Source organism: Bombina bombina, chromosome 7 (genome assembly GCF_027579735.1).
Source record: "Bombina bombina isolate aBomBom1 chromosome 7, aBomBom1.pri, whole genome shotgun sequence".
Lineage (NCBI taxonomy): Eukaryota > Metazoa > Chordata > Amphibia > Anura > Bombinatoridae > Bombina > Bombina bombina.
In genome coordinates this window covers 263,607,592-263,624,019 of record NC_069505.1, presented here as the reverse complement: position 1 = coordinate 263,624,019, position 16,428 = coordinate 263,607,592, and the positions used below count along the sequence as shown (strand labels likewise).

The 16,428-nt window shown below is 36.0% G+C and overlaps 1 protein-coding gene and 1 non-coding gene across 2 annotated transcripts in view; one reads left to right on the top strand and one right to left on the bottom strand.

Annotated features, from left to right (window-relative positions):
* Positions 1-16,428, bottom strand: part of ERC2 (ELKS/RAB6-interacting/CAST family member 2) — a 1,300,133-nt gene that overhangs the window by 1,073,642 nt on the left and 210,063 nt on the right. Inside the window, exon 3 of the mRNA XM_053720736.1 lies at positions 2,684-2,758. Within this exon, the coding sequence (XP_053576711.1) occupies positions 2,684-2,758 (75 nt within the window). The remainder of the gene's footprint in view (positions 1-2,683; positions 2,759-16,428) is intronic.
* On the top strand, positions 9,186-9,304 carry LOC128636780 (5S ribosomal RNA). The gene has a single exon (XR_008398718.1). It is a non-coding gene; the product is annotated as a 5S ribosomal RNA (ribosomal RNA).

The window sequence follows — 16,428 nt, the reverse complement described above, 5'->3', positions numbered from 1 at the left end:
ATTTTTACATTTTGTCTGTATACCCAGGTTATCACTGTGGTAATAGTGACCTCCAGGAAAAAGTGCTTTTCTTTCTGATATGATGCAAGGGGCCCCTCTAGTTTTCATTACAACCCCAAAACCTCTCATGCAACTTTAAATACCATTGATAGATATTTAATAAGTTAATTGCAACAGCAACAGTGGTTTACTAAATTATAACTAAATTAAAGGGGTTTTTTTACTAACATTTTTGTTGCAGTTTTCTCACATGCATTAAAATATAAATATAATAACTATATTCTGAAGTCGCTGGTCCTGACGGAAAAAAAAACAATATATCATTTGTATGTGTAACTCGTTAAAATATGACTTATTAGAGTGTTAAAATGTGAGCAGCAAAAAAAGCTCAAAATTAGCTTAGCACAGGTGTGTGAAAAAGGCTTAGCTGTGAAGGGGTTAAAAGGTACCAATCAGACATCTCCTTAAATCCAGGTCTGAAGTTCCTGCAATTTTTATATGATAGTGTCATTCCCTTGACTTGACAAAAACTTGATATAAGCTCATATATGTGGGGGGCAGTTCTGTATTGCTGTGTGTTTTTATATATATTTTTTATATATGTTGATGGCTATGTCCATTTTTTTATAAAATGTATTAAATGTTAAGTTTTATTATACGCTCCCTTTTCCAAACCCAATGATTGTCAGTAACCATTCTCTATATAAGTGTGCCATATAATGCTTTGTTCTCCTTCATGTAAAGGGACATTAAACACTGAATAAATGCTAGATAGAATGATGTATTCAAAGAAAAGATTAGTCTGAGAGTAACATGTAGATGTATTTTTTAAAGTTTCATTAGCTGTATAAATATTGACAAACTAAGTGTAAAATTTTTGTGTCTATAAAGCAATAGGAGACAAATCAAATAATAAAAGTATATTGCAGAGTTTTTTTTATATATATACGATATATCATTTTATATTACCATCTCAAAGTGTTTTAATGTCCCTTTAATATATACTGAAGTTGGACACGCCTGCTTTGTATTGTCCACAATGAATTTCCATACAAATGCATTTGGGTGATTATGAGCTGCATTTTATGTATTCTTTAGGGTTTAGGGGATTTGAAAGAAATACTAGATCACTGAGACAAAGAATAAAATAAGATAAAAGATACTTAGGTCAGTAATGAAAAGGGTATTGAAAACTGGCTGCATCATTAAAGGGACACCAAACACAAACATTTTCTTTCACGATTCAGATAGAGCATACAATGTTAAACAACTTTCCAATTTACTTCTAGTATCTAATTTTCTTTGTTCCCTTAGTATCCTTTGTTGAAAAGCATACCTAGGTAGGCTCAAGAGCTTGGAGCTAGCTGCTGATTGGTGGCTGCACATGTATGCCTCTTATCAGTATTCAGCTATCTCCCAGTAGTGCATTGTTGCTCTTTCAATAAAGGATACAAAGGGAATGAAGTAAAATTGATAATAGACGTAAATTGGAAAGCTGTTTTAAATGTAATTTTCTATATGAATCATGAAAGAAAAATTAAGGTTTCATGTCTCTTTAATTTAATTGTAACAAAATGTACAGCTCAGCTAGCAATACAATTGTAATGAAATTAATGAATTTACAGTTCATTTAATAAGTCTGTGTAAAATGCTATTGCCTAAAGGGCATAGATAACTCTCCCTCAACAAAACAAAATGATGAATTGAACCATATGCAGATATATAAATACAAATTTATTTGCTATCATTTTGAAATGTTTCAAGTTTAAAATCAGGTGTTTTACAAGTTTGTGACTTTATATCAGTTAAAATGTTGATAACTGCATTTTCAATGAAAGAATTTGATAATAACTATGCTTGATCTTATTATATATTATTATATATTCCTTTAAAGAGGTAATGTTTCCAATACACACTTCATTAGTAAGGAAGAATGTGTATCCACTTCATATATAAATTAGAAAACTATTACACACCCTATCTGGTGTTAGCAAGTCTGTGCTTTTTCAATATCTGATAGTATTTTCGATTAATTAACTCAAGATATTAAAAATCACTCAACTCAAGACAATGTTATAAATTAGTCCATAATAATGAAACCAACATATGGTAAACAAAGACTGTTTAATTGAAAGGAAGACAGACTAGTAGACAAACAGATACAATGGACTGACACAAAAGCAGAGATAGATTTATCTTAACTGTTCATGATTTTGTTATCTATCTCAACACTATTTCCAGAAAAAAATACAAGTCAATTATCTATCTTTTATCTACTTATTGCTATCTCTCTCTCTCTCTCTCTATCATATATCTATCTATATATCTAATCTTTCTGTCTCTCTGTCTGTTTATCTATCTATCTACCTGTCGGCCTATCTATCTGCCTGTCGGTCTATCTCTCTCTATCATCTATATATCTATCTCTCTATCTCTCTCTCTCTATCATCTATCTATCTATCTATCTATCTGTCTGTCTCTCACTCTGTCTGTCTATCTATCTACCTGTCGGTCTATCTATCTGCCTGTCAGTCTATCTATCTATCTATCTATCTATCTAATGTGACTAAATTGAGTATAGTAATTTGGAATAAAATGATTATTGGCAGATCAACTAAAAAGCACAAAGTTAACTAGAATGTATCACTGGATATAAAAGAAAAAGAAAAAAAAAAAAACATACCTTCATTTCGATAACAGTCTGAAGAGCTTTAGTCTTGGCGGATTCTGGCTGAACTTGATTTCTTCTGTGAAGCTCCTGCGGAGGAACCCGATAAAAATAAGTTTGTCGACTCATATTTACATTCTTTTAATGATACATTTAAGTCAGCTGTTTTTGTTTAAATAAACTGTATATATGTTTTCATCGGAATCTTAAGGTCTACAGGTGTTTCGTAAAGTAGTATGTTCACGCCACTGCAGTTTGTGGGTTATGTTACAGCTGAGGCTGTTGATGCATAAATAAATTCTGAAAGCTTAGTCAATTATTAATGCTCCCTATTGCTAAGGTAGCAAGCAAGCCCTTGGTGCTTATAATACACTAATCAGCAGACACTGTAAAGAAAGTAAATGTATACTGATAATCACCTAATAAAATACAAGACAAACAATATGAAACTATATGGGCTAGATCATATTCCGAATGTAAATTTAAAAAAGGATCCTATATTCAAAATACATTTTTTGTTATCCATATGTAAGACCAATAAAACATGTAGGTCTAAAAATAAAGTAGAAATGGTTCAATTTTATATTTGGACTAAAATGCCAGCACCAGTTGTGCATTTCCTACTGATGTTCATTGGTTCTAAGGTAGGGTTGCCATAGAGCCGCTTTAAAATGAGAACCCTTATGAAAAATACATATATCAGTGGTCTTTTATAGATATGGTTTGAAAATGTTATGAGATCCCTGACATTTGTATTTTTAATAAAGGTTTTCTTTTAAAGGGATACTAAACCCAATTTTTTTCTTTCATGATTCCGACAGAGCATGCAATTTTAAGCAACTTTCTAATTTACTCCGATTATCAATTTTTCTTCATTCTCTTGCTATCTTTAGTTAAAAAGCAGGAATGTAAAGTTAAGGAGCTGACCCATTTTTGGTTTAGAACCTGGGTTATGCTTGCTTATTGGTTTGTTAAATGTAGCCACCAATAAGCAAGTGTTATCTAGGGTGCTGAACCTAAAATGGGCTGGCTCCTAAGCTTTACATTCCTGCTTTTTAAATAAAAATTGATATTAGGAGTAAATTGGAAAGTTGCTTAAAATTGCGTGCTTTATCTGAATCATGAAATACAAAAAATGGGTTTAGTATCCGAGTGCTAACGACGGCTCAGAGCTGTCGCTAGCACTCAACTTCCTTTTTAGCAATCTGGGGGCTCCTACTGACTCCCACCCCGGCGATCGGGCCTGTATAGTGACAGGCATCGCCGGGGCTTCCCGTTACGTGCAGTGACATCACGCGCAATGACGTAATGACGTCACCGCACAACTTTAAAATTTACAATAGAAAGTATAGGGAAAGGGGGCATGCTGTTTAGAAGCCTGTATCTCAGGCATCTAAGCAGCTACAGACCCCCAAGATTTTTTTTAAATGGTTAAAAAAAATAAAAAAATTAAATCCAGCTTAGCACTCAAAGGGTTTAAGAGGCAACATGGCAACCTTACTTCCTACTAGTTATAAGAAGTTAACCAATGGACCTTAAGAGAAAGTATCTCAGCCAATGAGCATTAGTAGAAAGCTCACAATGGATACAAATGCATCAGTTTCAGTTTTACCTTACCTTTTTTCATGCAAAACAAAACCATTAGATGCTGCTTACTCATATGTATTACAGAAAAAAAGAGTATAGTGTCCCTTTATCAACAGCTAGTAACAGCAACAACAAAAGTCTATTAAAGGGACATGAAACCCAAATTCCTTCTTTCATGATTCAGACTGAGCATGCAATATAAACAACTTTACAAAATTATTTATATTATCAAATTTGCTTCATTCTCTTATTATCCTTTGCTGAAAAGCATACCTAGGTAGACTCAGGAGCACCAATGCACTACTGGGAGCTAGCTGCTGATTGGTGGCTGCACATATAGGCAATTTGATAAAAGAAGTAAATTGTAATGTTGTTTAAAATTATATTCTCTATCTGAATCATGAAAGAAATATTTTCCATGTCCCTTTAAAGTATAGAAAGGTTTTTGTTTACAGCCAGATCGGCAATCTAGATATGTGTAATGCTGCACAACTATTGAGCTAAGTAAATATAGTCAGTTAAAGGGAGATTAAACACTCATCCACTGCCCTCTACATCTGGGTGCTGCCATTTTGGAACTTTGGTTACACTGCAGGTATTTGAAGGTGAGTTGCTGCACATGTTCAAGCAAATAAGCACTGGAATGATGTGAAAAGGATTTCCACATGGTGGCAACCATGGGCATAACTTCAATACTATTCTTATAAACGTGAGATGTCCCTTTAAAGGGACATTAAGCACTAAATAAATGCTAAATAGAATGATGCAGTCAAAGAAAAGATTAGTCTGAGAATAACTTGTAAATGTATTTTATAAAGTTTCATTAGCCGTTTAAATATTGACAAAATAAGTGTAAAGTTTTAGTGTCTATAAAACAATAGGATCTGCCATGTTGTAACTTGTGTGGAATATAACAGTGTTGTGTACTTCCATTTCTAACAGGAACTGAGAAGCTCACAATTTAAAAATGGAATTAAAGGGAAAGGGGACAAAATAAATAATGAAAGTATGGTATATTGCAGTTTATATATATATATATATATATATATATATATATATATAGAGAGAGAGAGAGAGAGAGAGAGAGAGAGAGAGAGAGAGAGAGAGAGAGAGAGTGAGAGGGAGAGACAGTTTATCGTTTTATATTAACTCTCAAAGTGTTTAATGTCCCTTTAATATCTTTGCATTGGATCTTCTGTTATCATCAAATTACATTCTTTTCAGATATTTCTCAACAAATATATCATTAATTCTGCTGTTTAATATTGGCAGAATAAGTTGCTAAAGGCCTTAAATAAAGGACTATGTCTTTTCTGGAAGAGTAAGTGAACATAAATTTATATTTCTAAATTAAACAGCTTCAAACATGGAGTATTTTATGAAGTTATATAGTACTGCATTAATGAAAAAAGATACTCAGTTCACACTGTGAAACAGTAATAGTGATGATCACAGAGGCGTCACATATGAGGCTGATGATAATTCCAGCAAACCGACCAAAGGGCAGCTCTTCAAAGAAATGAATGCAATCTGGATAACAAAGGAAGAGAAAAAGAAGGCACTCCAATCGCGTATTATCTCAGGAGTGAGACCCCTCTCCAACCACACTCAATGGCCCCAGAAGGAAATATACTCACAAAGTGATTGAAATTTGTGAGTATATTTCCTTCTGGGGCCATTAAGTGTGGTTGGAGGGGTCTCACGCCATTGGAGCGCCTTCTTTTTCTCTTCCTTTGTAGTACTGCATTAGTTGCCCCAAGACTCACAAACCTACATATACAGTGAATCAGCAGCTTAGATCCATTACAAATGATCAATGTATGTTGCAAACTGAGCTATGTAGAGGAGTAGTCTGTAATCACAGCCGCTTAAAGGGATAGGAAAGTCAAAATTAAACCTGCATGATTCAGATAGAGCATGTCACCTTAAGACACTTTTAAATTCCCTTCTATTTTCAAATGTGCTTCATTCTATTTATATCCCTTGTTGAAAAATAATTTGCACATATCTTACACTAGTGGGAGCTAGCTGCTGATTGGTGCCTGCACACATTTGTCTCTTGTGTTTGGCTAACTAGATGTGTTCAGCTAGCTGCCAGTAGTGCAATGCTGTTCCTTCAGCAAAGAGAATGAAGCAAATTTGATAACAGAAATAAATTGGAAAGTTGATTAAAATTGTATGTTTTATCCAAATCATGAAAGAAAATCTCGGGTTTTTCTGTCCCTTTAAAGGGACATAAAAAGTTTAAAACAAAAATGCTGTAATGAGTTAAAACATTGTTTTTCCACCATGGTCCTCAAGTAACCCCAACAGACCAGGTTTTCATTATAGCTGAACCAGTGCAACGGTCTCTTAATCCGCTGATGGGTGAGAGCAAGTTAGTAACCATGGTTACTGATCAGCTGATTACTTCACCTGTGCACTGGTTCAGCTATAATGAAAACCTGGCCTGTTGGGGTTACTTGAGGGCTGCGGTTGAGAAACACTGGGTTAGAGCATTTTATAATTGCGATGTTACTTATGTATAATTATGTCTCCAGCTCATCACATACTAGTCAGCATGGAGAGAAATCAGACAAAAACATGTACTTTTCTCTCCTTCACATCCAGAACTCTCCATAGCAACATAAACAGCTCTCTAGCTATAATGTGCCTTTATTACCATTTAGGGACCTGACAGTAATGATGAGATTGCTCCAAAGCAGCAATGTACTACTGGGAGCTAGCTGAACACATCTGGTGAGCCAATGACAAGACTCATATGTGTGTAGCCACCAATCATCATTTAGCTCCCAGTAGTACATTACTGTTCTGGAGCTGACATTAATCATGTGTTTAACCCTTTTCCAAGCAGCAGTCTAATAATAAAATGCTTTTATGTCTTGTGAGCTTTTCAGTTCCTGTTAGAAATGGAAGTGCAGAATACTGTTATATTCCACACAGCCATTGGCTGCACACTCTAGTGACCTATTTATAACTGTCCCTAATTGGCCACAGCAGAGAAGGTAACCTAAGTTACAACATGGCAGCTCCCATTGTTTTATAGACACTAAAACTTTACACTTATTTTGTCAATATTTTAAAAACTAATTAAACTTTAAAAAATACATCTACATGTTATTCTCAGACTAATCTTCTCTTTGAATGCATCATTCTGTCTAGCATTTATTTAGTGTGAATGTCCCTTTAAGGAACAAATAAAGTGTTTCCTTTTTAACTTGCGATTATAATCTCTCAAATTACGTAAAAAAATATGTATTCTGTGTACTGAAAGGGTCCTCCGGCCTGTAGCGCCATTTTTTTGCTAGAAAGATCACTTGCAGTGATACTGCTGTACATACTTAAAGGGCTCAATTTATCAAGCCCTTCTCCATTTGACTACAAGTTTGCAGAAGAGAACCTGCTGACAGGATTTATTAAGCAGAAATCATCAGACCTGCTGCTTCCCTACCCTGTTCTCCGCCTCACGTGATTGGCTGTGCACGGGCAGGGGGCGGGTTGCATGTGAGCACAAAAGAGCACTCGCATACAAAGTTAAAATTCCAGCAGAGGATTGCTGCCCGCCAGAGGAGAGCTCGGGCGGACAGGGGCGAATATGTACGCCCCTGTCCACCATGGATTGATAGATCAAGCTTTTAGTAGTTTCCTTCATGCTAAATTCCCATTGCTCTGTCAGCTTTAAGGAAGATACTAAGTATGCGCAGCAGCATCACAGCGAGTGTGATTTCTAGAAAATGAATGGCGCAACAATCCCCTCCTGATTGGCTGTGCCCCTGCAGAAAATTAGCAAAAAAAAAAACTCAGCAGGCATATGTGTTAACATGAAGTACAAGAGAAAATCATGCAAACTACTGCCATGGTTAAGCAAAGTTGTGCTCCAATTATGGATTTATTTAAAATGTTGGTAATATCCTTTAGCATTATAATGAATTTCAGTAATGATTTAGTTACTATTGACTAGGCAAAAAAACACTATTGCTCATCACATCACAAATAAAAATACTAATGAGATACTTAGATTGTGACAACATAAAAAAACATTGAAAGGGAGCACTGTGGATAACTCTGGGGTTATAGATCTAGGAGAGCTTTGTAAAGATTCATTGATTCGGTTAATAGTAAAATAAGTCACTCAAAAACACTCATCAGAAACACCTCATTAAATTCCTAATGGATTTATTAGCAGTTTAGCAAAAATGCACACACCCAGAATGGCAAATTAAACTAGCACAAACACAAGAATCTAAAGCATAAAATACCTTGTAAATAAAAGACATTACACTCAAACTGCCAATCAAAAATTATATATTTTTTTTTACTTAGCAGTATTCTTTCATCAATTTATTTTAAACTTTATTACCTGTTATTTACCTCTGGAGATAGTGGGTGAGATTACATATGTGGCGTAAGTTTCAGTGCAACTGCTGTAACCCACGTCGCCAGTAAGTTCACCTCGCACATTGGGTAAATCACATAACCCGCTCCGCCAGATGATATACTGCCGTTAGTTGGAAAAACTGGCGAGGTTCAGAAATGTGCTCAACTACACATTGCCTAACCAGTATATCATCTTGCAAGCGTAACTAAAAATTAAATAAATGTCAAATTTACCCGTAAAATTCTAAACCGGAATATAAAAATTAAACCGATGCGTCAAAACGCAATTCAAAACCCCTTATCTGCCATTCCCCCCCACATCGCAATCCCTAATAAAAGTTATTAACCTCTAAACCGCCATTCCCCCACATCAAAATCAATAATAAAATGTATTAACCCCTTAACCGCCACCCCCCCACATCGCAATCACTAATCAAACTTATTAACCCCTAAACCGCCATCCCCCAAAACGCAAAGTACCTAATAAAACTATTAACAACTAAACCGCCAACCCCCGACAATGCAAAGTACTTACTAAAACTATTAACCCCTAGCCTATGGCCACACCACCCTGAATGCACCCGATCTCATCTGATCTCGGAAACTAAGCAGGGTCGGGCCTGGTTAGTACTTAGATGGGAGACCGCCTGGGAATACCAGGTGCTGTAGGCTTAAAAAAATAATAAAAAATAAAAAAAATAATATATATATATATATATATATATATATATATATATATAATATAAGGCAAAAAAAAATGTGTATGAGAAAGGGTAAAAACCCTTCCTTCAAAACACAGAACTGCGCTCTAAAATAAACCTCTTAATAACAAAGTTTTTTTTTTTTGTTTTTTTTTTAAAAATAGAAATACCACACTGTGTATACTTAATATGTTAACAATATTTGGATAACACCAAAGTTTAAAAATCCAAAATTTCATAAAAGCGTGCAATAAAATGTTACAGTTTCATAAAATATTGCAGTTTCATAAAAGCAAGCAACAAGATATCAAAATGTATCTGGCAAGATTAGATATTTGTATAGAAAAGGATAAGTTAATTTGATCCCACGTAGTAGTGCAGATCAATTGTAGGTGTCGGGTGCTGTATCTTAATAATCCTCCGGAATCTCACGGAGTAAGGTAGAAATCTAAAAGCAAAAAAGAGAAAGAAAGCGCACAAAGGCACCTACATAGTGCAAATCAATTTAATCATACAATAAAACAATATGTATTAAAACAGTTCCCCCATAGGGTGTCTACTCACAAGAGTCAACCTCAAACTTGTGAGGTATGTATGTGTCCAGACACAGATATTTAACTGTGTGTATATAAAGCCAGAAAACCTCATCCCATGTAGTCTGGATAAGAGCGCCTCATGTTACGAGGGTCTGGAAGAAGCGACGGAAGTTTTTTGCACTGAGCACAGAATTTGAGAAAAACTTTTGCCGGAGTGGACGTGAGTAACTTAAAGAAACCGGGGAAAGAGCTGTCAAGATTTCTTGGAACAATAGTGATACCCGGTGTTGAGATTCACTGTCCTTACTCCTTGGACTACACACATAGAGCAAGCAGTCCTGAGTGATACTTCAAACTACATGTTTATACATACCTCACAAGTTTGAGGTTGACTCTTGTGAGTAGACACCCTATGGGGGAACTGTTTTAATACATATTGTTTTATTGTATGATTAAATTGATTTGCCACTATGTAGGTGCCTTTGTGCGCTTTTTTTCTCTTTTTTGCTTTTAGATAGATATATATATATATATATATATATATATTAACCCCTAATCCAACAACCCCCACAACCTAAAGTACCTAATAAAACTATTAACACCTAAACCGCCAAACCCTCACAACACAAACACCTTATTAACTTATTAACCTCTAATCCGCCAAACCCCACAACGCAAAGTATTAAACTAATAACTAAGCACCCTAACTTAACCCCAATTCAAATACACTTAAATAAAATTAAAAAGATACTAACTACATTAAAAAAAATTAAGAAATTACAAAAAAGAAATTACTAAAAAAAACTAACATTAAACAAAAAAAAAAAACCCTTACACAAAATAAAAAAACCTAAAATTACAGAAATTAATACCCCCCCCCCAAAAAAAAAACAACAACTAATCTATCAGTAAACTACCAATAGCCTTTAAAGGGCCTTTTGTAGGGCATTGCCCTAAAGTTAACAGCTCTTTTGCCAATAAAATAAACCAATTACCCCCTAACATTACAACCCCCACCCCCCAAAAGTAAAAAAAAACGAATCTATCCATTGCCCCGAAAAGGGCATTTTATGGGCATTGCCCTTTAAAGGGCATTCAGCTCTTTTGCAGCCCATGAGAAAAAATAAAATGAAAATAAAAATAAAAAAAATCTAAAAAAAAAACATCCCATAATTAAAAATAAAAATAACACTAACCCCAAAATGGGTACTCACCATTGACGAAGTCCGGCGAAACATCTTCATCCCAGCGGCAAAAAGAAGTTCATCCAGGTGGCTCCATCTTCATCTATCGCGGGACCATCTTCTATCTTCATGGCGGAGGCGCAGAGGCGGAGCGGTCGGCGGAGGTCATTGGCGACACAGAGGTCCTCTTTATGCGATCTTCCACCGCACAATTAAGATTGAATGCAAGGTACCCCTTTTATATAGGGGTACCCTGACATTCCTATTGGCTGAAAAATTCAAATCAGCCAATAGGATGAGAGCTGCTTATATCCTATTGGCTGATTTGATCAGCCAATAGGATGTAAGCAGCTCTCATACTATTGTGGCAGAAGATCACATAAAGAGGACCTCCATGTCGCCAATGACCTCCGCTAACCGTTCTGCCTTCGCCGACTGCTCTGCGCCTCCACCATGAAGATAGAAGATGGACCCGCGATGGATGAAGATGGAGCCACCTGGATGAAATTCTTTTGCCGCTGGAATGAAAATGTTTCACCGGACTTCGTCAATGGTGAGTACCAACTTTGGAGTTAGTGTTATTTTTTCTTTTAATTTTTGGTGTGGGTTTTTTTTTAACGGGGGTATTAGAATAGGAATAGCTTTTTTATTTTGGATAATTTCATTTGTTATTTTGTGTAATGTTAGTTTTAGTTTTTTTTGTAATTTTAGTTTTTTTTCTTTTGTCTAATGTTAGTTTTTTTTAATCATTTTTGTTTTTTATTTTCTGTAATGGTAGTTTTTTTTAAAAGTAATGTTAGGATTTTATGTAAATAAGTTGGGTTTTTTTGTAACTTTTTTTAATTTTTAACAAAGTTAGTATCTTTTTAATTTTATTTCAGTGTATTTTAATTGGGGTTAAGTTAGGGGTATTAAGTTAGGGGGCTTAGTTTTTAGTTTAATACTTTGCGTTGTGGGGGGATGGCGGTTTAGGGGTTAATAGGATAATTAGATACGTTTGTGTTGTGGGGGGTTGGCGGTTGAGGTGTTAATAGGTTAATTAGATACTTTGCGTTGTGGGGGTTGGTGGTTGAGGTGTTAATAGGTTAATTAGGTGTTTGCGTTGTGAGGTGTTGGTGGTTTAGGTGTTAATAGGCTTATTTAGTATTCGCGATGTGGGGGGATAGGCAGTTTAGGGGTTAATACATTTATTAGGTACCTTGCGATGTGGGGGGATGGTGGTTTAGGGGTTAATAACTTTTATTAGACATTGTGATGTGGAGGGTGGCGGTTTAGGGGTTAATTTATTGTATCAGTGATAGCGATGTGGGGGATAGCGGTTTAGAGGTTAATACATTTTATTAGTGATAGCGATGTGGGGGGATAGCGGTTAGAGGTTAATACATTTTATTAGTGATTGTGATATAGGGGATGGCGGTTTAGTGGGTTGATATTGCGCATGTGTTAGGTGTTTGATAAGGCTTCAAATGAGTTACGGTACTTTTTTACTAAGCGCAAGGCTTGCTTCGCCTACCTAAATGGAGTAAAATATATCTGTGCTGCATATGTGATACGGACTGGCGACGCCAGTTCTATGTTAGTTTATGGGAGTAAAAACTGTAGCCGACATGTAAAATATACTCGAGTAACTTGTCTGCTGTGCCGTATATGTGATCGCTCGATTAGACTAGAAATTGGTGACACTGGGTTTTTGCGCCCGACGCCAAATATGTGATCGACCCCTATGTTTTTCCACAGCCCCTAGAGAGGGTGAAATTCATTCTACTGGTATAACTCTGCACCATGTTACATAGTGACTGCATAAAGGGACATGAAACCCAAAATGTTACTTTCATGATTCAGATAGAGAATATAATTTTAAACAACTTTCCAATTTACTTCTATTATACAATTTGCTTAATTCTCTTGGTATCCTTTGTTCAAGGAGCAGCAATACACTGGGTGAACCAATAACATGAGGTATATATGTGCAGCCACCAATCAGCAGTTCCTGAGTCTACTTTTTCGACAAAGGATATCAAGAAAACAAAACAAATTAGATAATAGAACTAAATGTGAAAGTTGTTTAAAATCGTGATCGCTTACAGCCACTTTTAGGGTACTGCAGTGATGCCTCGATATTGAGGGATCCTGCAATATCCTTTTTAAAGCAACCGATGCAGAGAGAGCCACTCTGTGGTGCCGATGGATGGTGGCGTGGGAGGGATAGCAGGGAGGCTAGTGGGCGGCCCATCGCTGATGCATTTCCGGAGCGGGTAGAAGAGAGGTTCCGGGAGCGTGCATGAGGGGCAGGAGTGCGTGCGAGGGAGCGGGAGTGGGAGGGACCGCTACACTATGGAACATTTTTAGTGAAAGGGAAGGAGGGAGAGGAGGGTTATAAGTGTTGGAAAAGGAATCTGGGAGGGGGAAGGGTATTGAGGGGGGGGGGCAGCTACACTACAGAAAAAATGGGATTTTTATTTTGTTTTATGAAAAAAACCCTAAAATTTAGCAAACTGGGTACTGGCAGACAGCGGCCAGTACCCAAGATAGTGGCAAATAGATAGAGGGGGGGGGGGGGTTAGAGAGCTGTTTGGGGGGGATCAGGGAGTTTGGGGCGTAAGGGGAAATCATATGCTGCAGTATATATATATATATATATATATATAATAAAAACTTTAAAAAAAATTATTTTTATACTGCCCGACTTTCTGCCAGTACTTAAGATGGCGGTGACAATTGTGAGGTGGGAGAGGGAAGAGAGCTGTTTGAGAGGGGTCAGGGAGGAATCAGGGGGTGGGATGTGTTAGGTGGGAGGCTGATCTCTACACTAAAGCTAAAATGAACCCCCCTACAAGCTACCTAATTAACCCCTTCACTGCAGGGCATAATACAAGTGTGGTGCGCAGCGGCATTTAGCGGCCTTCTAATTACCAAAAATCAATGCCAAAGCCATATATGTCTGCTATTTCTGAACAAAGGGGTTCCCGGAGAAGCATTTACAACCATTTGTGCCATAATTGCACAAGCTGTTTTTTTCCCTGATCTGTTTGCCATGTGCTGCTGGCAGCCATTTTACTCACCTCTCTTCCTGACTCTGGTGCATAGTGTGTGATGCTGCTCATTTCCTGCACTTCCTTTTATGGCCAGACTGGTGTACATCATCCGTGTGAGACAGGATGCAGTCTCAGAATTGTGATGTCATCACTTATTATTTAAAGGGCCTCTGTTCAGTATGCTTTGCCCTTGCGTTGTCTCAGACCTGTTTGTGAGAGCTCCTGTGTATTACCTGGATGTCTGACGTCCCTCCTGGTTCCTGATCCCTGGCTTGTTCCTGACTCTGCTGTTCTCCTTGTTCCGGATTCCGTCTCGTCTGACTATTCGCTATCGCTCCTGACTCGGCTCGTCTGACTACCAGTTCTGGTTTTGATTCCTGGCTTGTTATGAGACTTGTGGACTTTTTATTATTTTTTGCTATTAATAAAGGTGTGATTATTTTTGCACTTTTTGTCTCAGTCTGATTCCTGGCACCCTGACAGAAACCTAAAGTTTGTGAAAAAGTTATAGATTTTTTTTATTTGATCGCATTTGGCGGTGAAATGGTGGCATGAAGTATTCCAAAATGGGCCTAGATTAATACTTTGGGTTGTCTACTAAAAAAAATATATACATGTGAAGGGTTATTTAGGGATTCCTGACAGATATCAGTGTTACAATGTAACTATTGCTAACCAAAAAATGGTTTGGAAATAGCAAAGTGCTACTTGTACTTATTGCCCTATAACTTGCAAAAAAAAGCAAAGAACATGTAAACATTGGGTATTTCTAAACTCAGAACAAAATTTAGAAACTATTTAGCGTGGGTGTTTTTTGGTGGTTGCAGATGTGTAACAGATTTTGGGGGTCAAAGTTAGAAAAAAGTGTGTTTTTTTTCATTTTTTTTATAGTAAATTATATGATATGATGCAAATAATGGTATCTTTAAAAAGTCCATTTAATGGTACAGTAAATGAGTAAGAGAAAAATTACAGCTAAACATAAACACCACAGAAATGTAAAAATAGCCCTGGTCCCTAACGGTAAGAAAATTTAAAAATGGTCTGGTCCTAAGGGGTTAATATCCCTTTAAAAAGAAAAATAGTAGTGAATAATACAAAAATAATTAAAAAGTTATTGACTTTTCAAATAGAGCCATTTTGCAAGATTCTTAGTACTCGAAGTGACAGCTTGACTGGTTATTTTGTCAATGGTAGTTCCTGTTCCAGTGATCATGGTACTATTCAGTCCTTCAAAATGGAGTACTTACAAGATGGGTAATAATAATTAAAGGGATGTGAAATCTAAATAGTTTCTTTCATTATTCAAATAGAGCTTAAACAACTTTCAAATGTACGTCTATTATCTAATTAGCTTAATTCTCTTGGTTTCCTTTGTTGAAGAAGCAATAATGCACAACTGGGACCTAGCTGAAAGCAAATGGCAAGAGGTGTATATTTGCAGTCACCAGTCAGCAGCTTTTGAGCCTACCTAGGTATACTTTTCAACAAAGGATACAAAAAGAAAATACATTAGATAATATAAATAAATTGGAAAGTTTTTTAAACGCTCATGCTCTGTCTGAATCATGAAATAAAAAAGTGGGGTTTCTGTCCATTTAATACTTATTAGTTGTTCTTACCCATCACTTAGCTTCCCCTACATAAGTACTAAAAAATATTCCAAAATTTCCCAACATATGCTAGAAAAACTATCAATGTCATTTTCAGCAACCAAGGACAAAATCTTATGAATTCTGAACCCTACCTATATTACATCTTAATGCTGTCAACATATGCGTAGAATTGCTTCCCATGATTCTCAGAGCTTAGACACTGCTCTCTTGTTTCAGAAACTGTGAGTCAGTCTCATATAAACAGTTTCTCTCAGTCCACTTAAAATTTCCAAATATCTCTTTAATCAGCGAGCTTCAAAAATATTCATGGCTGGAAAATCCCTAAAAAAATAATCATTTTAAAAAAAAGACAACATTTTTTTTAAATCTTTGGAGAGTCTGGTAAGTTTAAGGGTTACGGCTTACATTTGGTCAATTTATGTAACCACAAGTGATTAATATATATCTTCCTGATAATATATCTTATATTTCCTTTAGTTGGATTTTAATTTACTATGACATTTTAAAAAGAGTGGGCAAAAATACATATACATAAAATAACGCCTTTTTTATTTATGTATTTTGGGAGCCAGAAAGGATGTATAAGAGGACTTGACCTTTCTAATGCTCTGGGAATTTTTGACACCTGTAAAAACTGACTTTTTTTAGTTTGCATATTCATTTATTTGCCTGTATCCCACAAAGTTTTTTTCACACTATACTTGGATTTTTTTTAAAACTTTTA